This window comes from Cibotium barometz, chromosome 13 (assembly GCF_041138505.1).
Source record: "Cibotium barometz isolate CiBa-2024 chromosome 13, ASM4113850v1, whole genome shotgun sequence".
NCBI classification, from domain to species: Eukaryota; Viridiplantae; Streptophyta; class Polypodiopsida; order Cyatheales; family Cibotiaceae; genus Cibotium; species Cibotium barometz.
Window position 1 is genome coordinate 45,128,891 of NC_141058.1, and position 24,311 is coordinate 45,153,201.

Here is a 24,311-nt window from a genome sequence, read left to right on the forward strand (position 1 = left end):
TAGAATCGTGGCCTTGACGTGTTCTTGGCAATCCAGTAATAAAATCCATGGAAATACTTTCCCATTTATTACCCGGGATTTGCAAAGGATGCAACAGCCCAGCTTGTCTAAAGCGTTTAGCTTTATTTGCTTGATAAACTTGACACTTGAGGACATAATCTTCTACATACCCTTTCATCTTTGGCCAATAAAAATTGTGTTTTACTAAAGCTAATGTCCTGTGTACCCCAACGTGTCTAGCAGAAGGGGCGTCGTGACACTCCTTAAGAATCTTGGACCTAATGTCCGAGATCTATGGTACACAAATTTTGTCATTACGGAATAGTAAACCATTCCGAATCATCCACTGGCCTCTTGCAGCAGCCTGAATGGTAGGCTGCTCAGTCATTGAGTATTAGTCAATCAATGAGCTCCCGTCCTGGATCTTCTGCCAAAATACCAAAATAACTATCATTTCTGCAAAGCCCTCTCAATGACTGAAATAAGTCAGTAGAAATCTCGATGAACGACAAAGTATTCACCTCTCTAATCCGACTAAGCGCATCTGCGACACTATTCATAGACCCCTTTCGGTAACGAATCTCAAAATCAAAATCTTGCATTAACTCAACCCATCGAGCTTTCCTTCCTCTCAAATCATCTACATCACACACATACTTGATTGACTAACGATCAGTGGTTGGCCAACGAGATTGAGTGTCGTGTAGCTTTTTACTCTCGAAAGCAACAGGTGTACCATCTTGAAATAGAGCAGCCCCGATTGCATAGTCCTTGGCATCAATTTCAAGAACATAAGACCGACTAGTATCAGGTAATACTAAGATAGGTGCTTCGTTGACTTTATCTTTCAAAAGTCTGAAGGCCATATCCAGATCGTTATTCCAAGTGATAGGCTGATTCGACTTACGTCCACGACCTTTCAATAAGTCGGTCATCGGTAGTGTGAGTTGAGAGTACTCCCGCACAGATTTCCGAAGAAAAACAACAAAACCGAGAAAAGAATGAAGTTGTTTCATAGTCTGCGATATAGGCCAGACCAGAACCTTCTGAACTCGGTCATAGTCAATGCTCAACCCGTCTCTAGTGATCTTGTGTCCCAAGTAAATGATTTCGGTCATAAAAAAACTCACATTTACTTAATTTAGCATATAGTCGATTATGTCTTAAAATAGTTAAGACAATCGTGAGGTGTTTAACGTGATCCTCAAGAGTATGACTATATATTAAAATATCATCCAGGAACACAACCACAAATTTTCCCAAATGTTCACGAAAAAGATCGTTCATCATTTGCTGGAAAGTGGCTGGAGCATTGGTTAACCCAAAAGATAATACGAGAAACTCGTAATGGCCATACCTAGTCCGAAAAGCGGTTCTTTCGGCATGCCTTTCATGAATACGTATCTGGTGATAGCCAGTAAGTAAATCTATCTTTGTGAAATACTTCACTCCGACTAACCGGTCAATCAGGTCATCTGATCTAGGGAGAGGATAACGGTTCTTAATTGTCAGCTTGTTCAATCTCTTATAATCTATACACATTCTCAGGTGTTGTCCTTCTTTCTCCTGAGTAACACAGCTACACCTCAAGGTGATTTACTTGGACGAATTTGGCCCATCCTCAAATAATCTTCGAGTTGTTTGGCCAACTCATCTTCCTCAGCTTGGCTCATCCTGTAAGGTGGAATACTAACAGGTTGAGCACGAGGAACCAGATCAATACGATGATCTACTACCCTTTCAGGTGGTGAGCCTGATGGCAGTTCCTTGGCAAATACATCTTGAAACAAATCAAGTATCTTCTTTAATTCGCTGCTTTCAAACACACTTAATTCATTAATATCCATAGTAGGTATGAGAAATGAAGAAAGTGAAATCAAGACACAATGGAAAGCATTATACAAAGAAGAATCCATTATATTTCTAAAATCAACTGTATTTACAAAATCAACTGTATTTACAAAAGGTCCCTGAGAGAGATGTATACAATCACCTAAGATACAATACTGGGTGTTCTTATGTTCAAAAGAAAAAGTATAACTAGACCAATCTATCTGGACCTAAAGAGTCTTAAACCACTCAATCCCTAGTAACAAGTCTACATGCTCTAGATGCATAATATAGCACTCCAGAGTATCTTCGTAGTCCTGAATCCGGATCGGTAGCTTCTCCACCTTTCGATTCCATACTTGCCGACCCGCAGGTAGGCGTACCTCATAGGTATGATCGCTAGGTGTTGTGTCAAGACCCAATTTCTGCACAAGTTTGTAATTAACAAAGTTGTGTGAGCTGCCAGGATCCAAAAGAATATGTATTCTATGGCCATTCACTTCTCCATAACCTCGGAGAAGATCATGCAAGCTAAAAACTTTAGAGTTGAACATACAATCAGAACATGAACTAGGGCGAGAAAGTACAGTGACTGAAGTACCTGTTAAAGCCAACTGGTTAGCTGCCTTCGGCTTGTGTCCTGTGTTGGTCTTTGCACCCTTCTTCTTCAGACACTCGTTACGCATATGTCCTTTTTCTTCGCAGATGAAACGATGTTCCTCCTTCTTGAGCTTCAAAGCCTTGAGGAGACGAATCAAATCACGGACACTTCTCACGGGAGTTATTTAGACTGTTTCTCTAGTCAATTTCGCCCAAGTGACCATAAGACGCAATTCTGCAAGCGAAAAAAGGGACTCGAACCGGGAAATTGAGTAAATAGAATGGTAACCTAGTGACCATGACCTAGTGAAAGGTGATCGCTTCGCTCAGGCTTCCTTCGAGGAAGCCTTTCGCTACCCTTGCCTTTAGGTCCATTTCCAGAATCCGAGCTTGCACTCATCAATAGATGCAGCCGCGTAACCTCTTGCCAGTGAAAGCGGTTGACCATTAAGCAAGAGCGAGAGATCGACAATCTTGAAAGCGGTTGACCTTGATGCAAGAGAGGGAGAAGTCCATGGCGGAAAACTCGACCGCTTCAGCCAGTCGACGGGTTTCAGTCACTTCGACGAATGGAGGAGGCAACGATCTGATTCAATCACTAGAAAATACCAAGCCTTCATTCGACTTGGCAGAGAAAGATTCCCCCGGAACCACGACTCAAGCACAATCACTTGCAGAGCGATCAAGCCAAATCGCAGAGCTGCCGAGACCAGGCATTCGACCAACAGGAAAGGGCTTACAAAAAGCAGGCACAGGCTGTAGTCCTTGATCACAAGCAAGTGAAAAAGATCGGCCATTCTATAACCGAAATTTTCTGCACTGGTAGGCGGGGCAACCTTACAACCTTGACTAACTAAGTGGCTCGAAACTGGTTTATCCGCCCTGTCTCAAAGTGGCGAAGTCAATAAAACAGCGCAATGAGATTGCGCCGTTATCTGCCTCACAGACAACGGAAAGGCATCCACGCCGCGCCAATAAAAGCGCTTAGCAAGTTCCGCCGAGCCATTATCCGAGACAACGGACTTCAACAACGAAATCCCGACGTGCATGTCCCCCATCAGGTCTGAGTGGTGCTCAGCTGTCCAAGGGTGACATATGCCTGTGTCATCTCCCAAAGGGGCATGGTCGCGAAAAGGCAATTCAAGCCCTACTCGATTGGCTGGAAATTGAACAGCCAAGTGATGGGTCAATGAGAATAACGGCCAAAAGCCGTGAAACCCCAAAGGTTGCCCAACTCGCTCGAAAGGCAACAATCATTGGCTCTCGCATGGAAAGGCGCCTTAGAGGCCAATGCCGACCATGAACCCGCCTTGTCGGATTCGAAGATCCCAAATAAGAGCAAATACTGGACAGAGCTAGGAAAACGGTCTGTGGCACTACTTGAGTCAAAACGGAAGTGGTGTTTCGAAATGTTCATTCCTGTAGGCTACGATTGCAATCAATACTGTGTGCGATTGCGATTGCTATCAATCAACCTCGTTAGCGATTACCCACGATTGCTATCAAACAACACTGTTAGCTTTTTTCGGCCCAATCGATCGGCACATTGCAAGTCACGGTATCTGGACTGCTACGGGAATCGATCAATAACCAATCAGTAACCAATCGATCGGCACATTGCAAGTCACAGTATCTTGTTCTCCCGCGAATGACTGCACGTACGTAACAGCACCAATGGTGCTTCGAATTCCCAAAATTCGATAACAGTTGAAAGGCTTGCTCGCTTAGAGACTTCCATAATCCAAATTCTTAACCTGACGAAACGCACTTGCCCATGTTCCATCTCATCATATATATGGCTTTCATTTGTACTGGTACTGCTGATTCTATAGCTCTCACTCATATTAGTATTGATGGTTCCAGCCCCATCTATTGTTTTGAAGGTGGAGCCAAACTTGTCTAATGGAGCTTGGGGCCAACGGGTCGTAACGTGCTCTTCGCGCGTGATGGCCGCCCCAACGCCCTTCCCCAGAACTGCACCTTCGAAACAAGTACTACCTGAAAAAGAAATGAGCTCTTTCATGCGTTCCATTCCCGTGTGTTCATGAGATTCTCTCTTGTATTCATAGCTTTCTCTTCTTTACGGTGGTTTTGGCGTAGTAAAAAAGCAAACAAAGATTATCGATCGGACCGCTACCAAAAACCATAGCATGGGGACTATCGCTCGGGCCGCAGGGCTAGTCGTACGCAACGGGAGCAAGGTAACTCCCCCCAGTTTGTGGAATGTTCCGAGAGGCACTTGAGTCCGAACGCTATTATTCATGTGCGACCAACCCTCCGGGAGTAACTGTAAGAAACAGGTTCTGTGTACGCAATACCAAACGGCGAGTCAACTACCAGACGCGCAACCTAGGGATCACCCGAATGGACTCTATAGGGATTGACTTCAATATGAGTGGAGCATAGCCGCCCAATCCTTAGAGATCGAGGCTTTGCTGGCCCATACGGGTTAACGATCTTGCCGTAATGTACTACGGAAATTACACCAGGCAACCCAAGTCGAGCATGCAGGTGTGCTGCACAAAAAAGGAAATCGTGGTGGGATAAGCGAATTAGGAGAATGCAGTGACAGACTGGGAAATTTCCCGACCGAATCTCATATGAGACAACTGGAGTAAGCTTTGGGGTTGGCTACTTTTATAGCCGAGGAACCGGCAGACGATGGAACCTTAGCAAACGGAATGGGCGAAATGGAGATACCTACTCCTGTGAGTCATAGAAAATATACGCTCTGGAACTTGCCAAACAGCTGACTCCCCGACCTGTACAGTGGTGGTAAGTAGGTCACTCTCGTAATCAGACTAGCAAGTCGAGCCGCTCGCAAACAAAACTTCTCCGGAATTGTCCTAGGCATAAGCCCTGGACACACAACAATGGACATTCTATACTTCCCCCAAGTGGATGGCTACGCCTGACTTGCTGAGCAAGATGCGTTGCGATTGGATCCCCCTCTGACGCATCAGAGGAGCCTCACTATAAGTCCTAGAGTAATAAGTGCGGTACGGTAAAGCAACACGACGCATAATTTCCTTCAAGAGACCCGAACTCGCTGAAAGCCAAATGGAGTTCTCCATGCCAACGGGACTTCCGTAGTCAAATAATCGTCGAACCGGGGAATCTTTGGTTCAAAATATGGACCTTCGGCCTTCTTTCGTAGAGTGAAGGGCGTGGGTGAAACCCTTGCTGAATGAAGGACGAAGTGCAACGGTTGGTAATTTTGAAGCGGACTCGGATGCGTCTAGTGTTCGATTCGAAAGGTTCGCTTATGCGGGACATGCATCCCACGGTTCATGCCCCGTAGTTCCCGTAAATCTCCAGAAGTCATCACGAACGAGCCACATGCGGGGAAACTTGCACGTGTGGTTCTGACCAGAGAGGGAAGACCTACCCCAACTTTTTTTTTTAAAAAACACCCATAAAGCAAGGTGTGGGTTTAGTAAACCCCTTAGTGCAAGTTCAAAACGCCGAAAGCAAGGCGTGGAGTTTTTTTTTTTTTTAACGAAAGTTGGACGTGCCAACCAATCTCTACCTCGTGACGTCCCATACCGCCACGAAGCTACCCTGGCAGGCCTCGAGACTGCTGCCGGCCTTGGCTGCATAAAGCAGGTGCACATCTGCACTAGATCCAGGCTCCTGACCACAGAGCTCTCACAAAGACACGCGAGACTCTATGAACTATTGACTAACCTTGGCCACCCTTTTATAGGCTCTTGGCCGGTCACCGGGCGTCCACACTTGGACGCCCGCCCGTCCATACTTGGATGCCCGCCCGTTAGTCTATCCCTAGCCCAGCTCGCCAATCAGCCTACCTAGCTCCAAGCTTCCCCAAGCCTCGAAGCTAGTCTTGTGCGCGTGTAGCACACGGTAGATACACATTGTGCACATGACATTAAAGTCCAAGTTGTGTGTTGTGTACTATTCAGTTATGTGTCGTGTATTGTTCAGATATGAGTTGTGTTGTGAATGTGAGTGACCTCATCCTTTGTGTACTCTACCCTTGGGAACGCATAACTGCCAACTAGCATGAGAAACTAGGCCATGAGCCTAAGATTTATCCTTGACACAGTACGAGGTAATCCCTTGACAGGGGGAATTGTTGGGATTCAAGATCTTACCTGTGTGTGAAAGGCTTCTAAGCTTGGTCAAATATGTGGTAGTATGTGTGTGTGTGTGTGTGTGTGTGTGTGTGTGTGTGTGAACATCCCTAAAAATGGTGTGAACACAATTTATATGTGTGTGTTTGTGTGTGTGAACCACCTCTTAGAGGGGTCACAATAATATCTAGATAATTGTGTGATGTGACATAAGCAATGATGTCAGGAGAAGAACCTTTGACCCTATAAAGATCTTGTACTTTCATCAAAGAAATAATCTAGTACAAATCACATCACTATCATTTAAGTCATGTACTCTCTCTCTAGCTCTCTCTCTTTCTCTCCCTATTATTGTCGATTGCTTCAACACAATAGCTATGGCATACCTCTTCGATCCCCCATAGGCTGTCAACTGTGCAACCCTAGTAGCTGAACTGTTATAAATCCAGTGCATGGTACACAAGAAGTGGGTTTTTCTTCTAGGGTGTATGAAGAAACGGCATCACTATCAAGGCAACCAGTAGGCATTGCGTTTGGCAATGCAAATGAGGGTGGTCGTGCTAATAAGGAGAATCATCCACCTATTGGATTGTGTTCATCTCCAACATTTATCCCGTTTATTGCACCATTTATGCAGCATATTTATCTAATGTATTTTACTCAATCGTGGGTAATTTTTCCCACATTTTTAGACACTTTTCCCAAGTTGTAGGTATTTTTCACCAATTGTGGGCTTCTTCTACTAGCTGACTTGGCTATTTGTGCTGTATATAAAAACAGGCTTTTTGCCATTTAATTCATTCATTGTTTTGCTCAAGTATTGCATCATTGTTGGCTGCTCCAAGTCTCTCCTCTGCTTCTGCTTACTGCCTTCAACCATTCTCTCATGGTATCACAGCCTTGTGGTTCTTAGACCCTTGCTTCTGCATTCTACAGGAAGACTATCAGCCAGCGTTTTCTTTTTTCCAACCCGCCCTCCCTACAGAAGATTAGTGGTTTCCCTATTTTTTTGTATTTCACTCTTTGTATTTCGCTCATACTCCAAACCAGTGCTAGTGCTGTGCACTTGCTCCATTAGCCTCTCCCTCCCTCCCTTCATTGCGCATCAGTCAGCTCCCGTCTCCACCCGTGTGCATTGATCTCCGGAAGAAGTATAGTTCTACATCTTTCTTTCACCTCACCTAGCATCTAGGGAGGAGTGGGCAGCCCCCGGGTACCTACTTGCAACCTTTCCGTTGTAGATTCAAGAGGAGGATTCCATGGCTTCTACACTGACTGTCATCTCTTCATCTATTCCCCAACTTCCCAAGGAATCCATTCTAGATGGGACCAACGACCTTGATTGGTCTTTGCAAATGAAGACTTTACTCCGGCATCATCGGCTATGGGGTATTGTTGCCGAGGCCAACGCCAAGCCAACTGCGACTTCTCCTCAAGCTCAGATTGCTGCCTGGCTTGATAAGGATGCTCGAGCACATGCGTTCATCATCTTCAACATTAAACCATATGTTGCTCATCGATTTGATGACAATGATGATGAGACCGCAAAAGAATTTTGGGATGCCATTCAAAGGAGGTATCATAGAGAGAACTCTACTAAGAAGATTGCCTTGGAGAATCAGCTTGCCAACCTGAAGATCTCCGATACTGCCAACATCATGGATTTCATCACGGAGTTTGTTACCATCCAGAAGTAGTTGGTCTCTTTGGGGAGCAAGGCAACTAATGAAGACTTTGTTCATCGGCTCCTCGCCAAATTGCCCGAAACTTTCTCATCTTTCTGTGATACTATTTAACTTCTTCCCTCTACTCTCAATCTGCATACTGTTGTTGGCATGCTTCAAGGTAGAGCTACGAGGAAAAAAACAAGCCAAGGTGCTTCTGAGACCCTTCTTCAAGTCAAGGGCAAAGACAAATAGTGGTCTAAGGGTTCCACTAGCAACAAAGTTGACTCTAAACCTACTAACGATCCTGCTCACAAGGATCTTACTTTCCATTATTGTGGTCACAAAGGTCACATTCAGCCTGACTGTTGCAAGAAGAAGAGAGAAGGTGGTTTTGCAAAGAAGTCCACCAATCAAACCTCTCCGTCTACCAACCAATCCCAAAGATCCTCTTCCACGAAGGAGAATGTCTTCGTCGGCATTAAGGAGCTTCTCGCGGACTCACCAATTCCTACCATCTCACATCTTATGGATTGGGTGGTTGACAGTGGGTACACTACTCACATGACTCATGACAAGTCCATTCTGCATGGTATTCGGCCTAGCTCTTCGAAGGTGTCCATTGGCGATGCTTCCAACCTTGAGACCTCTTGTGTGGGTAACATGCGACTTACTTCTTCTCCTGGCCAGCAGCCTTCAACCATCTGAGATTTATGTTCCCAAGTTCTCTAGCAATTTGCTCTCAATGTTTCAGACTGCAAAGAAAGGCTACAGCGTGTACTTTCGCAGTTCAGTTCTTGAGGTCATTGACACCAACACCTTGCAGATTGTTGCCATAACTTTGGTGGCTCTTTGAATAGTCTCATTTGCTACAACTTCTTCAAAGCTATCATGCCTTGGTAGCTCAGGTGGATACAGCATTGTGGCATACTCGCTACGATCACTTGAACTATACTTCTCTTCAGCGTCTTATCTTCTCAGCACAGAGCTGAAACCCTCCCAATCCACTTGTGTGGCTTGGGAGGGTCTTCCACAGAGTTGAAACCCTCCCACTCCACTTGTGTGGCTTGTTCGCATGGCAAGCAACACAAAAAGCCTTTCCCTCACAAGGCTACTCATCGGGCTTCTCACAACCTGGAGCTTATACATATGGACTTGTGCAGTCCCATGCGGACTACTACCTAGGTACTTCATTCTTATTATTGATGATTTCTCACGTAAAGTTTGGGTGATTCTGCCACATTCAAATTTAATCCCAAATTCAGGAAGTGCAAATTTCTTGGTTATAGCTCTGAATCCAAAGCAAGCTTACATATTATATGGGATCCGAAGAAGAGTCCTTAGTGATTTCCCGCAATGTTCAATGATTCCTCGTCTCACCCCGAGCTTACCGTTGAACCCTCGTCCAATGATTCCTAGTCTCACCTCGAGCTTACCATAGAGGTTCCTCCTCCTGCTTCTTTCTCTTCCTCCCTAACACCCCCACCCCCCTCAGCTTCTCCACCCCCAGCTTCACCACCCCAAGTTTCTCTGCCCTCAGCTTCTCTTACCCCTCATGCTTCTATGCAACGGAGGATTGCCGCCAGGATTCCCCGATGGCTGGAAGCCATTGTTCGTGACTCATCTCTCAGATGTTGAACTTCATCAATTGGACCTACTATTCCAAGATAACCTGCAGTCTATGGAAGAGATGCAAAACCAAATTTCAAATTTGGGAATACTTCTCCTAGGAGTCCAAATGCTGATGGAAAGCCATTAAGTCGTTTGACCAAGAGCAATGTGATTAAGGAGAATTGCATTAATGAGCTCGAGAGCAAAGGCAAAACAAGATGATGAAGGACTTGAGGATGATGCTGAAAATTTTGTGAATTACAATGAGCATGAGGATGATGATCATGACCATGAGCTTGGTGGGGAGTTTCCTTTTGATCTCGGTGGTATTCATGATGGGGATTATGATAATGGATTACCTACTACCGTGTTTCCGTGTTTGCTATGGTTCATCAAGGCATAATGCAACCTTGTGTTCACTCTCTTATGATGGATATGCCGGTTGCAAAAGGACAAATACCTTGAGACTTAAAGCTTCGGTAAATCGAAGTGGCACATATATTGGTGGATAGTGGTAGCATGCATAGCTTTGTGAACCAGAAGTCATTGTACGATCTCAAGTTGCATCCTATGGCCTTGTCTTCTTTGTATATGGTTCAAGTGCAAAGGAGGATTGTACAACGGTTTGTAATGATGTGGATGTCATGCTCTCCAATGAATGCACATGCAAAGTTGATTTACTAGTGTTGGACATGGGACCAATAGACATTGTGTTGGGTTGCAATTGGTTGTTCACACTTGAGACTTCCAATATGAATTTGCAGCAAGATGTCATAAGCTTTATGCATACAAAAGGATGTGTTACATTGAGGGGATCCTACTCGTCTAAGTTGACATCGATCAATAGTACCAAACACAAGAGAGAGCTCATGAAAACGGAGAGTGTTTATGCATTACAACTTTGCAAAGAAGAGGTTATGGATGGAGATCAGGAAGTAATGTATAAGGATATGCCGAATGCAAAGGCAGTCAACAAGCTCCCATATAGGCTCTCTAAGGTGGAAAAGGATGAAGTTGCAAGACAAATCAAAGAACGAACCAAGTCAATCACCATGTGCTTCACCCGTACTTTTGGTGAAGAAGAAAGCTGGAACATTCCGTATGTGTATTGACTATCGTGATCTCAACAAGATCACCATCAAGAATAGGGTTCCAATACCTCCAATGGATAATCTTCTTGATGAACTTAAGGAAGCCAAGTACTTCTATAAGATTGATTTGAGGTTGGTGTACCATCAAATTAGAATAAAGAAAGGTGATGAGTTCAAAACAACTTTTACAATGGAAAGAGCTATTTCATTTCATGGTGATACCATTTGGGTTGTGAAGTGTGCCCACTACTTTCCAAGCATTGATGAACAAAGTACTACAACCTTTCCTCTTCAAATTTGTATTGGTGTTCTTTGATGATATCCTCATCCATAGCAAGAATGAGGATGAGCATTTGATGCATGTTAGAGAAGGGCTTGAGATGTTGAGGAACAACCACTTGCAAACAAAGGATAGCAAATGTACTTTTATGGCTCAAGAAGTGGAAGATCTTCATCACATTGTAAGCAAAGAGGACATCAAGGTGGATCTCAAGGACGTTAAATGTATAGAGAAGTGGCCTACACCCACTAATGTGACTCAACTAAGAGGATTTTTGGGCTTATCTTCTTTCTAAAGAAGGTTCATTGACAGGTATGCAAAAATTGCAACCTCTTAAAAAGAAAGCCTTCTTTTGGGATGCAATAGCAAACAAGCGCTTTGAAGAGCTCAAAAAGATGCTCACTTCAACCCCTATTTTGGTTTGCCCGGACTTCTCTAAACCATTTACCATAAGGACCGATGCATGTGGAAAAGGAATTAGGGCGGTTTTATACCAAGATCTTGATGCTTATAAGAACCGTAAGTTAAATGAGAAGGAAATGCAAATGCATGTGTATGATTAAGAGATGGTTGCTATGTCATATGGCATCAAGAAGTGACATCATTACCTTTATGGGAGTCACTTTTATGTGAGAATAGGGTGTTCGGTATTTCCTTTCTTAACCAAGGTTATCTCCTAAGCAAAGGTGGTGGTTGGCCACATTGCAAAATTATGATTTTGAGATCACATACGCAAAGGGCAAAGACAATGTGGTTGCTGATGCTCTATCTAGAATATAGACATGCTCTTTATCAACCATCTCCTAAGTACATAAAGATTGGGTCATGGATATTCAAGAGGAGTATAAAGATTGGGTCATGGATATTCAAGATGAGTATCTCTTGGATGAGGAAGTGTCACAAATGGTGCATAAATTATAGCATGGTCCTCATGAAGAATTGCCCCATTTTAAGCTTCACAATGGTCTCTTGTACTACAAGGAAAGAGGCTATCTTGTGCCCATATTGGAATACACGCAAAAGGTGATGGAGAAAATGCATTCATCTCCTATTTCGGGACATTTGGACCTTTTTAAGACCTATGACAAGATAAGAAAGAGCTTTTATTGGAAGGGGATGTGGAAGAACATACATGCATAAATGTCAAAGTACATGCCTTGTCAACTCAACAAGGATCCAACACATGAGCCCGGGGGTTTACTTCAATCCTTACCTATTCCCGAAGACAAGTGGACTCACATTGCTATGGATTTCATCACGGGACTTCCTCATACAAAGAAGGGATGGGACAGCTTGTATGTAGTTGTGAATAGATTGACAAAGGTGGCACATTTCATCCTTACGAAGGTCACGTGCATGGCATCTATGGTTGCAAAGCAATTTGTGGAGTATGTGTTCAAATTGTGTAGTATGCTGCTGCAAATTGTTAGTGATCGAGATGTCAAATTCATTGAAAAACTCTATTTGAGACCATGGAAACCAAATTGTTAGTGATCGAGATGTCAAATTCATTGAAAAACTCTATTTGAGACCATGGAAACCAAGTTGACTCCTAGTACCTAAGACGGATGGTCAAACAGAGAGAGTGAATAAGTGGATGGAGACTTATTTGAGACACTATTGCCATGAGACTCGACATGCATGGGATGATTGGTTGTCTCTTGCCAAGTTTACTTACAATAGTACTCATCATGTGAGTATTGGCATTTCACCATTTAAAGCATTATATGGGTACAAGACCAATGTACCAATGATGGTCACCAAGCAAGAGGGTGTTAACCCAAATGCAAAAGAAGAAGTGAAAAAGATGCAAGCATTGCTTCAACAATGCAAGAGTAATATCAAGAGGTCACAAGAAAAGATGAAGCACTATGAAGATAAGCATAGAAGACCATTGGAGTTCCAAGAAGGGGATTATGTATTCTTGAGACTCCCTAAATCAAGATATAGTTCTCTCGAGGGCAACACTAATACCAAGTTGGCTCATCACTATTATGGTTCACACAAAGTTTTAAGGCGAGTTGGAGAGGTTGCACACCAACTATTTCTTCCAGCAACTACCAAGATACGCGATGTGTCACCAACCCAGACATTTCCTAGTATGAAAGGGGTCTGGTGGACTCCACGATGTCTAAACATTTGGAAAGTACAAGATTTGGGAATGGGGGATTATCTTGGAATACAAAGGATCACACTTCTAAAATTTAGGAGAGTTGCTATTTTTGACCCAACTCATATGGAAATTATGTTCGCGTCATTACGTCTGGAATTGAGCAAATACCAAGAGTTGCCAAAGTACCTATGACAAATGGGCTACCATTTGGGATATTTTTTGAGATACAATTTCTAGAAGGACCCATCTCTTAGATTGGGACATGTGGCAATAAAGTGGATCAAAGTAACACAAGGGGCCTCACACTTGTCACTTCAGCTATTGTGCTACTCTGCACTTGTCATTATAGCCTTCTCTTGCCATTTTAGTTCATAGGAGGCCGAAACTATAAATTGGAGCCCTCTCTCTTCATTTGGAGAAGACTCTCTTGCTACAGACTAGCCTCTACTATGATGGTTGCTTGCATTCTTGTCTACAACACTTTATGGAGAGTTCCTACACTCTCCCCTCAATAGAAGGTTTCTTTGTTTTCTTAAGCCTCTTGATGGCTGCACCGCCCCTGTACTGGCTGATTTATGTACTGTATCGGCTGAATGGAGGGTTGTACTAGCTGATTTGAGGGCTATACCTATTGTACCAACCCATGTGCTTGCTGTACCGGCTGAATGGAGAACTGTATCAGCTGAATGGAATGTTGTACCTACTTATTAGTACATGTACTTGCTGTACCAGCTCAATGGAGGGCTGTACCAGCTGATTTGAGGACTGTATCTATTGTACCAACCCATGTACTTGCCGTACCGGCTGAATGGAGGATTGTACCTATTGTTTCAGATATTGTATCTGATGTACCAGCTCTATTGGATGAACACCCGTGGTTTTTGGGGAAGAATCAGTACCCACATGGAGGTATATGGATATATTGTTGGCTCGGCATTTACAGCCTCTGTACCAACTGAATTTTATGGTGCCCTGTGCTGGGCTATGTTATGGCATTTGTATATGGATAATCCGGCATCTCCCGTGGGAAGAGTAAGGCTCTCAAAGCTTGTACATAACATTTTCTTCTTGGGTAATAAAATACTCCAAGGGGGGATTAGCCCATTCCGGCCTCTATGCGGTGTCAACTGTGCACATCTCTCTTAGACCCGTGGTTTTTGGGAAAAAATCAGTACCTACATGGGAGGTATATGGATATATTGTTGGCTCGGCATTTATAGCCTGTGTTATACATGTTTATGGTATATAGGTCTATGGATTCCTGCACTTCTTTTCTAGGGATTTGGATCCATCCTCACGTTTATGGATTATTCTTTTTGGCTCCCTTTATTTGGGATGCATCGGACTTATGGAATTCATGGTTATCTCATGGATCGAGGATTTCTCTATGGATTTCTATTGATGGCCGAAATGCTCGAGGGGCGGACCACCCCATTCCGGCCTCTATGCAGTGTCAACTATGCACATCTCTCTTTTACAGTTTTGTGGTTTAAGTGGCATATGTTTCAGGTTGTGGCATATTTCACTGTTTAATTGCATTAATGGTCAAGTGTTTTGCAACACCCCGGGCCCTCCGGAAGTTACATGATGTATTCCATGTGTGACATTTGAAGTCTTATGTTGGATTGGAGGTGCAAATTTTTGACGAGTTACCACCAATGGATGAAGAAGGAAGGGTTGAATTTGTGCCGGAGAGAATAGTGGGCAAGTGAGAAAGAGTGCATCGCAACCGTACTATGGTTGAGTATTTGATCAAATGGCGTGGATTACCTCTTGAAGAAGCTTCATGGCAGCCCAAATCTATATTGGAAGGATTTGAAGAGCTTTTGAGTGAGTATCGTGAGGGATATTGATGCCAAATGGAAGCTATTTGCTTGCTGGAAATTACAGTTTTGACAGTTTTGGAGGCCCCATAAGTGAAAGATTTTAGTTCTCAAGCAAGAAATCTTTCATGGAACTTACATATGGATATGGGGAACCACCTGGGAGTTGATTTAAGAGCATATAATGCAGCTTTCGGACGTGTGGAAGACATTATACTCTCATGGACAGATTTGGAGCCATGTGCATTGAGCCACTACATGTTATATAGGGTTTACATGGTCATGGGATTGCATTCCATTTCGTGAGTTGAATATGCATGGTTTTGAGGACAAAACCAAGAAACCAATGGGAGGGGATGCTTTGTAACGTGGATACTCTTGATTTGTATATACTTATATCGGCCAAAGGCCATGGGACATTAATAATGAATGTGGACATAGAGCTAAGAGCCAAGGCCACAAGGGTGGACAACAATAATGTAGTGTGTAATGAGGGAAGTATAAAAGACAACTATGGGCCTAATGTAATGAGGTATGAATCATTTTACTAATCAAGATTCCACATCTTCTTGCTTCATGCAAGCTTCAATGGTGTCCTTCTCCCATATGAGATTGCACATGTGTGTACTCCATGTTAATGAGTGCAGATTTCACTTCTCTACAGATTTCTCTCTTGCACTTTACCTTATCTACTCCTACTGCATATCACCAAAATATGATGTATCTACAATAATTGCTTATATCTGAAGTAGATTTGAAAACTTGAATGCTGTGCGTTACTGCTACAATGCACAACGTGAATTGTACTTGCTTGCTGCTTGTTGCGCAAAAGCTTAAAGCGTTGAATCCTACTGAGTTGGGAATACTTATTGTTGATCCATGTCTGGGCTTGCCTTTCCAATGCTTGAGTGAATGAAGAATGACCTTAGACCTTTTTATATGGATTTGGATGGCAAATCATATGCTCATAGGCCAACCCCTTTCAGGTTATAAAACATCATCAACAAGGTCACCAAAAAACATGTTCATATTGTGCCCAAAACATGTCCCAGTCATTGGTGCATGTCCTCGGCACCTCCAAGCACCTATTAGGCTGCCAAAATGGCACCGGATTAAGATGTACACGTGACACCAATATATACGGCACTCTGCACCCTGACCAGCTGCCCGACATGTCCAACCTTGTCCAAATGAGTTGTCCAGCTGTCTCACTAGTCCATCGTGGTTGCCTAGCCGTCTGGCTTGCCTACTGATTGACCACGTACATGTCCACTGACGCCCAGCACTTGGCCCAATAACCTGGCTAGACAATTGTACACACTTCAACTCCAGATTGGATTACAAAATTGTGCGGGACTTCGCACTCTCCAACTAACCTACCTTGGGTTCCCTGATGGGGCTCGCGACTGGCCCATGGATTAGGGCTCACAACAATGCTCAGCGCACATCTCTAACCCAAAACTTGCACTTAAAGTACAGATATGTCTATGTCCCACCCAAAGTGCAGGGGGTGCATGTGACCAGATGAGATTTTTAATTTTCCAGTGTAGTTATTGGATCAGGAGTCAAGTTTCATGTTCCCACTGAATCTCAATGTTTACGAGCTTGAGAGGAACCATGAACCTCTGGTGGACTTGCCTATCATGAAGATCCGGAAGATCATGGTGGATAACTGGCATGCTGAGCACCAACTTCCCTCTATGTATCTCTGATTTAGTTGTGATGTTAAGATGTCATGCCAAAACCGGCTAAGAAGGCAGTAAACAGGGATGAACAGTAGAAATTTGTTTATTTTCCTGTTCAAAGTGCCTAAAATCATTTGGACTCAAGAATCACTACACGAAGATCTGGCAGATCATGGACCCTGACCACTAACTTCTTTCTATGCATCTCTGATTCAGTTGTGATATTAAGATGTCATGCCAAAGCCGGCTAAGAAGACGGTAAACTAGGATGAACACTAGAAATTTGTTTATTCTCCTGTTCGAAGTGCTTAAAATCATTTGGACTGAAAGAATCACAACAGTTTGATGCATGATGATACACATCAAAAGAAGTAAAACAAACTCAAAAATGATGTGTCTTCTGGTTCTCAAAGTTTATGTAATTAGCATATCTGAATGAAAAACAAGGAGACATTAAAACAAAAATAGATCATGATAGTTTGCTGGCTGACTTTGGTGTTAAAACCCTACCTTAGGATGCACCAAAAGTACAGGCACGACATCTTGCCACTCTGCTGCCACAAAAGCAGGGAGTAGATGCAAAGAGCAAGCGACAAGAGCTGCATGCAAGATCATGGAAGAATTTCCAAGCCGCCCCTCCTGTGCCATTGCACTATGCAACATAAGCAGCTGAAACCCACTAATTAAATTGTGACTTTTGAATATAATGAGATAAACAATCTGCTACGTAAAAACCTCATGTGCTATGACGTAAAAATTTAGCTATATGCAACCCCTCCCAACATATGTACCTGCTCTGGGCTTGCCAAAGTTATAAGCATGTATACAATAAGATCAAGGATCTGTTCCCTGATCTTAACCTCCTGCAGAAATATCTGCAAAACAATGAACAATTCTTTCAAGCTTTGATCCAGTTGAGAAAGTTGGCAAGATCCTACCAACAAAACAAATGTTGCTCTAAGTTCTATTTAATCAGAATCACTCCTTCACAAACTCCTATCCACAACACTGCAAACCCAATGGATTCAAAACACTAGACGACCAACATGGTCTTTCATGGATAAATTGAAAATGTGCTTTCTGTGAAGGAAGTGCAAGATCTTCTTGAGGACCAGCTTGGTGGGCGGCAGTCTTTGGTGGTTTTCACTTTGCAAGTATAGTGGATCTGGTGTTTAATTAATTGAGCAAATTTCCAACGTCTTAAGTCTAATCACTTGAACAAATTTTTTCCTGGTCTCCTTTTCATTCTCCTTCTGAGACTGAAACACCATCTGCCCCTGATGTGCTTGCTGACTGTTGTGGTGCTAGAGAGGCATCTGTAGTCTTTAAAGTGTGGAGCAATTCTTTTTAATATGAGCTACCTCGACATTTGAAGCACTTGTTTTCCTTCTCAAATTTCCAAGTTCTTCTCAAGACAAACATCCCATTTGATGCTTCATCTTACGTGTGTGTTTTCCTGATCATTGTGTAGGGAATGTTTGGCAAAGAATGACTATTTCTTCAGGCTGTTCTTGAACACTACAGGTCATTGTACTCCTTGGCCAGACCTAGAGGACGTCAGCAGAGGAAGAGGCAACAATGGAAATAGAAGGGGCAATGCTCAGCCTTCTATAAACAATGGTGATGAGATAACACCAAGTCAGCAAAAGCGGTTCGTATTGTAGCCCAGGCAATGGCTGGAAAAATGGTGTACAACACTTCACACAGTTTAGGTATGAGCAGTGGCAATGGATATGATTGATATGTCTCAAAAATGCTTTTGTGCTGGTTTGCAACGATCACTACTCAAAGGGACCTGTGCAGCCCACATGTGATGGCAATGAACGCTCAGTGCAGCCCACTTCTGATCCACTATGCTCAACCTTTGACATGAAATCAGTGTCGAATGCTATGTCTGCCTCATAAACAAAGGCAAAAGATGCATGGTTTATTGGATTCAACTCACATTCAGGGTCCTTGGATGCTCAAAATGATATTGTGGAGGTAGTTAACAGAAAAGTCCATATACGATAAAAGGTCATGGTGGTGTGCAAGACAATAAAATAAGGTATGTCAATGCACACAAAAGAAGCTTACTGGCACATGGTGGCCATTATGAGTACTATGGGTGAGACATTATGACAGATCAAGCACATCTGAGTGTTTTACAGATGTACACAACATTGTGGAGCAAAGGATGGGGCATATGAACCCTACAAGCATGCATATTGAGAAAGCTCAACATGGTAGATGTATTGTGAGAAATGCAACCTTCACTTTTATTTTTGGAAGGTTGTGTATGGGAATATGAAAGACTTGATCCTCACTAGCTGCTACGCAGTGAAGTATCTTCAAAATGTCCGTTTGCCATTGTGTTTCCATGTGTACTTGCCTGTGTGGGGTGCTCGGTGCCCATGTTATGGATTCAAAAGTCAAGCATTTAAGCATTCCTCGAAGGAAGTGTAAAACCTTGAAACTATTTATAGAAACATCCAGCATCATACATCATAAAAGCACAACTCAAAAAGTTCCTTGAATTACCTGCTCCAACTTTGGATGACGGAGAGCAAGGTCACTAAGAGAGTGAAGAAGGCGAACACCACGCAATAGGTAGCGCAATCGAGGTTCGCATCCTCTCAGTACTAAACAAGCCAATAAATGCAAAGGTAGACCTAAGACCAACTGTTGCAGATCAACCTGTTTTTTTTGTGGCAAGCAAAACCTAGATGTTGAGAACTCGAAAGATGCCTTTAATAAAGCAAATCAAGAACAAACATGAAAATGATATTAGCAGGCAACCATCATAAAATAAACGCGTTATATTGATTACTCACTCGAACAGAAGATCCTCGCCCAGTCCTCACCCGTAAAGCCAATAGATGTTGTGAGTCCCTTAACAGTTTGTTCATCTCTTTTGCACTTAAATTGTGCAGCTCTTCCACGGCTCCAAAAACATTAAGGATCTGCCATTAAAACAACCAAATCAGATATGTTTGATTTATCATATATAATTAAACATGTAATTTGCTGATTTGAAAGTGGCTTGTTCCGTAAGTATCCTAATCAAGCTTTTATAGTCCGCAACAAGCAAACAGGAGGCTGTTTCAAGAATGCAAAGCACTTTTTCTTGAAGGCTTAACAAGCACTTAACAACTACTCCCACAGGTATTACTTTCTCCTGAACTCTCCATGCTAGGCAACCCCTGGCTACGTCTATCAAGAGCAACAAAATATAGTCAGCAGGCTCTCATGTGGCTTCAAACTGTGCTAGTGAAATTTGTGGGCTGATACTCCAACAGTTCAAGGTACACCAGAATAAATTCTGGGAAAGGAAAGTGCAGCATCTCAGAATGTCTTTCACTATTTATACAGTGCAGCACATTGACAGTTGACTCTTTTATGAGCAAAGCCTTTGAGTGCACAAATCCAAGCATGCTTTCTTTCTTCAAGATACTCATCATTCAAGGGCAGTAAGTGCTTAAGATATGGTATCAGAGCCTTTTGTGAACTAAGGATCCTCCACTTCTTATCAAATTAAACCTTTGAATTGACTGCCTTTGTTGCTGTTTGGCTGGTGGAGTGAAGGCTAATCCAGCAGAAATGTCCTGTCTGCCTTCCCCCTACTTCTCCACTCGTATTGCCATGCTTGAGAAGTACCTTCTACCTGGAAAGCATCCACGCCCCTGCCTCACCACCATTCCCTTTACAGTGAATTATTAGCCATATAGTATCATGTGGGCTCTAGCCCTGCTGGTTCACATCCCAGCACATCCCCTTGGAACCCTGACTTCGGGGTGCTAGCACAATAAGCAACCCAATGTATACAAACATATGCATGCACGTATGGACTTTTTGATGTGACATACATTGAAGCATAAAGGCATGGTGTTGTGTGGAGCCCTAGCTCCACTGGTTTGCATGGGCTGCCAAAGCACATACCCCTTCGGACAGTGACATCAGGCTTCTTGCACAATGTTTACATACATACGCATATGCATAAATATGCATGCATACATAGCCTTTTTGATGAGACATACATTGAAGCATAAAGGCATGGTGTCATGTGGGCTCTAGCTCATCCCAGGCTGCCAAAACTAACAGTGACATCAGGGTGCTCATACAATGTATACAAACATGCATATGTATATGCATACACAGATGTGCCTTTACAAATGCACATGTATATGATACAGATACATGTATGGTTACGTACACATATCATATAAATGCATATGTGAATGCATACACATATACATATACATGTGCCATTACAAATGCACGTGTATATGAAACAGATACATGTGCATGTATCATGTAAATGCAAATACATGTACATATGCATATGCATTTATACAATACACAATCGAGTTTAGAGACCAAGTGGGCCTTTTGCAGCATCAAATACGACTGGATTAACTGAAAGATTGAGTATAATATGCAAAAAAAGTGTACAAATGTGCCTAGATAAAGGCATCATGGTGAAGGTGGCAGCCAAATTAGTGAAAACCCTCTAGTCTAGTGGCCCTTATCAACTTAATTATCAAAAGTGTGATGGAAACCAATTGTAATCTTTTCATTTCGCAGAAAACCCATTTGCAATCTTAAAGCCCATTTTAAAAGAAATCAACTGAAGTAAGGATCTGTGTTAAGAAAAACAACTCTTCTCCTGTGGGTCTTCTCGATCTCAGCGCAAAACAAAATATGACCCTCATCTGAACGTATTAAACCACACGCTAAGGTGGAAAAAGAGAAGAATCGAGCTACTTAATCAGGATAAAGCTATAAGGGAAGACGGTAGAAACTAACCTTCGGGGGGGCAGTTCCTCTGCTGTGGTTCATGCTTTCTGCCTTCAGTTCTGCCTAGCGTTTCCGTCTGCTTATTTTCTCTTTGGTTGCTACTGGCAAAGATGGCGATGGTGATGAGCGAAAAGCATGCCGTTCGGGTCAAGGAGGGTTGATGAATGGGTTGCTTTCTGCTTTCTGCTTTCCTGGTGGTGGTGGTGGTGGTGGTGGTGGTGGTGAAGACCAAGAAAAAGAAAAATGTCAAGATCAAGGCGTAAACTGCAAAAGGCTCTCTAAAGTTCCTTGTGTTATGAGACAGGGTGCCAACTCCCTTTCTACAAAGTAAAATAATATTAATCATATATGATATTTATATATATATATAATAATTTTCTCTACTTAATTTTATCTCTGATCCAATAGCAGATTTTGAATTTTGCAAATTAATTTTACATAATATCAATGTCTCAAAAATACTAACCACGATAATCTACTATAAATGATATAATATAAAAATATTCTCGGTTTTTATTTTGTAAATTTACATATTTTAGATTTTCAAAAACTGTAAATTATTATGATAAAAATGGTATTATCTACTTGTACTTCCTGTAAGCCATATTTATATCTGATGTGAGATATTATTTATATCTGATCTGATATAAATGTGCATGTGATGGATACTTTTCTACATTATTTAGATTTGCACCTCTTCTTTATTCTTTAGATAAAGTCTATGGGCATTTATAGATTGGTTGAGCACATGCCGATATTTATCTTGCTAGACATGGCAGGAGTTTTTGATCAAACATTTACATACATTCTACATAAATGTAAATTGTTTCTCATTAATATTCATCTAAACAATTCTGAAGTGACTCTCTCCTCTCTTTCTCACTTAAAAGAGTCACATGTAGTGACTCACTACCTCCTCCGCCTCACTCTTTCTCACTTAAAAAGAACATCTCAAACTTCAAGATGGGTTCTAGACACAAGGAAGTGGTCTTGGAGATAACAGTTTCTAGATCTTGCTCCCAAAAAGATGAAGAAAGCACGTATTCATTTACATCTATTAAATGCCCTACATTAGAGTCAGAAGATAGCAAAAAAGGGGATCCAAGTTTGACTATTATTGCATGTAGATTTATCTCAATTGTTGGAACATGTACACTCAGGAACATGGCTGCACTCAACTACACATCTGTATCCATATGGTGACATGAGCACGGAGGGCAATTACACTTTTTCGCATTCGATTGCATAGGTTGGGTTTTGAGGCCAAATCTTGGGGGAACGAATCTCGTATGTGCACTCTATGCCAACTACACGTCGAGGAGACTGAAGAACATGTCGCACTCACTTGCTCGGCTTACTTGACCACCAGGACACAATTCTCCTTAGCTTCTTCAGGGATGTAACACACGTGATCAAAAGGACCCATATAGCCCTCTCAGTACCTATGTTGCCACCATTCTTGATCATTGATTGTACCTCATGGATCATTCCCAACCAATTTAGGATAAAGCCCTAGGCCCTTGATGGGATTTTTCATGCCTATGTCTATCACAACATCCTGACATGGCTCTCCTCCCTAGAGGATGGAGACTATCTGTTGACAACTTTGATTGTGATCATAGGTCCCATATGCCATTTTTTGGCCTCCCATCATAGGTAATACATTTTCATTCATTTCATCTCTCTCTCTCTCTCTCTCTCTCTCTCTCTCTCTCTCTCTCTCTCTCTCTCTCTCTCTCTCTCTCTCTCTCTCTCTGTGTGCAAAGCACTCCAGTCTATGTTGCAAATAAAGACCCTCTCTCAAACACCACTCGGCAAATAGTAATAACAATTAAACATGTATTAAGAGAAGTTGCATAATAAAGTCTAAAATGAAGAAGGAAGCCAAAGAAACAGGCATACGTACAAATTCACAAGGACTTCTGGGTACATAATTGAGAAGAAGTCATGGAAGTTATGGGTACATAATTGAGGAGAAGTCATGGAAATCCTAGAAAAGTAAGTGCTCATTTTTGCTCTTTCAGTAGGGTTATCCACGTCACATGGACGTAATAATAAGCAAAGAATCTTGGTTGGTGAGAGCAAATAATGTGAACTTCATTTTTATTCTAAATTATGTACATTATTCGTAAAAACAATGATGCAAAAGTAGAATAGCGTGACTCGTGTTCTAAAATCATGCTTCCAAATTCTTTTCAATCCAAAGAATCTTGGTTGGTGAGAGCAAACAAAGTGAACTCCATTTTCATTGTAAATAATGTAGAGTATTCGTTAAAACTTGTCACTCGTGTTCTAAAATCATGCTTCCAAATTCTTCTCAATCTATGTACAAAAATATCTAGTGATCAAAAGTTTCAAGATTTGCAATATCAAAGAACATATCCTACCATATGATTGTGATCCAAAATGGTGTTTCTCCAAAGGATCAAGTTCATATTTGAAGGCTTGTACAAATGTTCAATAGCTCAAGGAGATGCCAAACAGGTGGATTAGAAATGAACCATGACATATACCAATGGAAGCAATCATCAAGAACAACACCACATATAAACACTCGGAATCAACCACTTCAAAGAGTAAATAAGTAATTGGAAGTCAACCATGGCACCAACCAAGCTTAATGATTAGACAACAATGAGCAATCAACTATCAATGGCTCTAGTACAAATAAGGATTGTAACATCTAGCTTGCCATCTTCACATGATGATCATTCATCCTTGGACTACTTCAAGTATATGACTAA

General features: G+C 42.2%; 1 protein-coding gene across 4 annotated transcripts in view; it reads right to left on the reverse strand.

Annotated features, from left to right (window-relative positions):
- The window catches only part of LOC147632731 (nodulin homeobox-like), a 48,657-nt gene extending 26,793 nt beyond the window's left edge, over positions 1-21,864 (reverse strand). For 2 of the 4 annotated variants that reach the window (XR_015267229.1, XM_086807570.1), the window contains exons 1-5: positions 21,577-21,864; positions 19,605-19,733; positions 19,312-19,467; positions 17,583-17,666; positions 17,302-17,430 (exon numbers count right to left, since the gene is read on the reverse strand). Coding sequence is in view for 3 of the 4 variants with exons in the window: in XM_086807570.1 (XP_086663696.1) it covers positions 17,302-17,430; positions 17,583-17,666; positions 19,312-19,467; positions 19,605-19,733; positions 21,577-21,609 (531 nt within the window). In the remaining variant the exon portion in view is untranslated. Of the gene's footprint in view, positions 1-17,301; positions 17,431-17,582; positions 17,667-19,311; positions 19,468-19,604; positions 19,736-21,576 lie in introns of those variants that run through there. The other 2 variants (XM_086807571.1, XM_086807573.1) reach the window with 2 other exon arrangements.
- Positions 21,865-24,311: the final 2,447 nt, after the last annotated feature.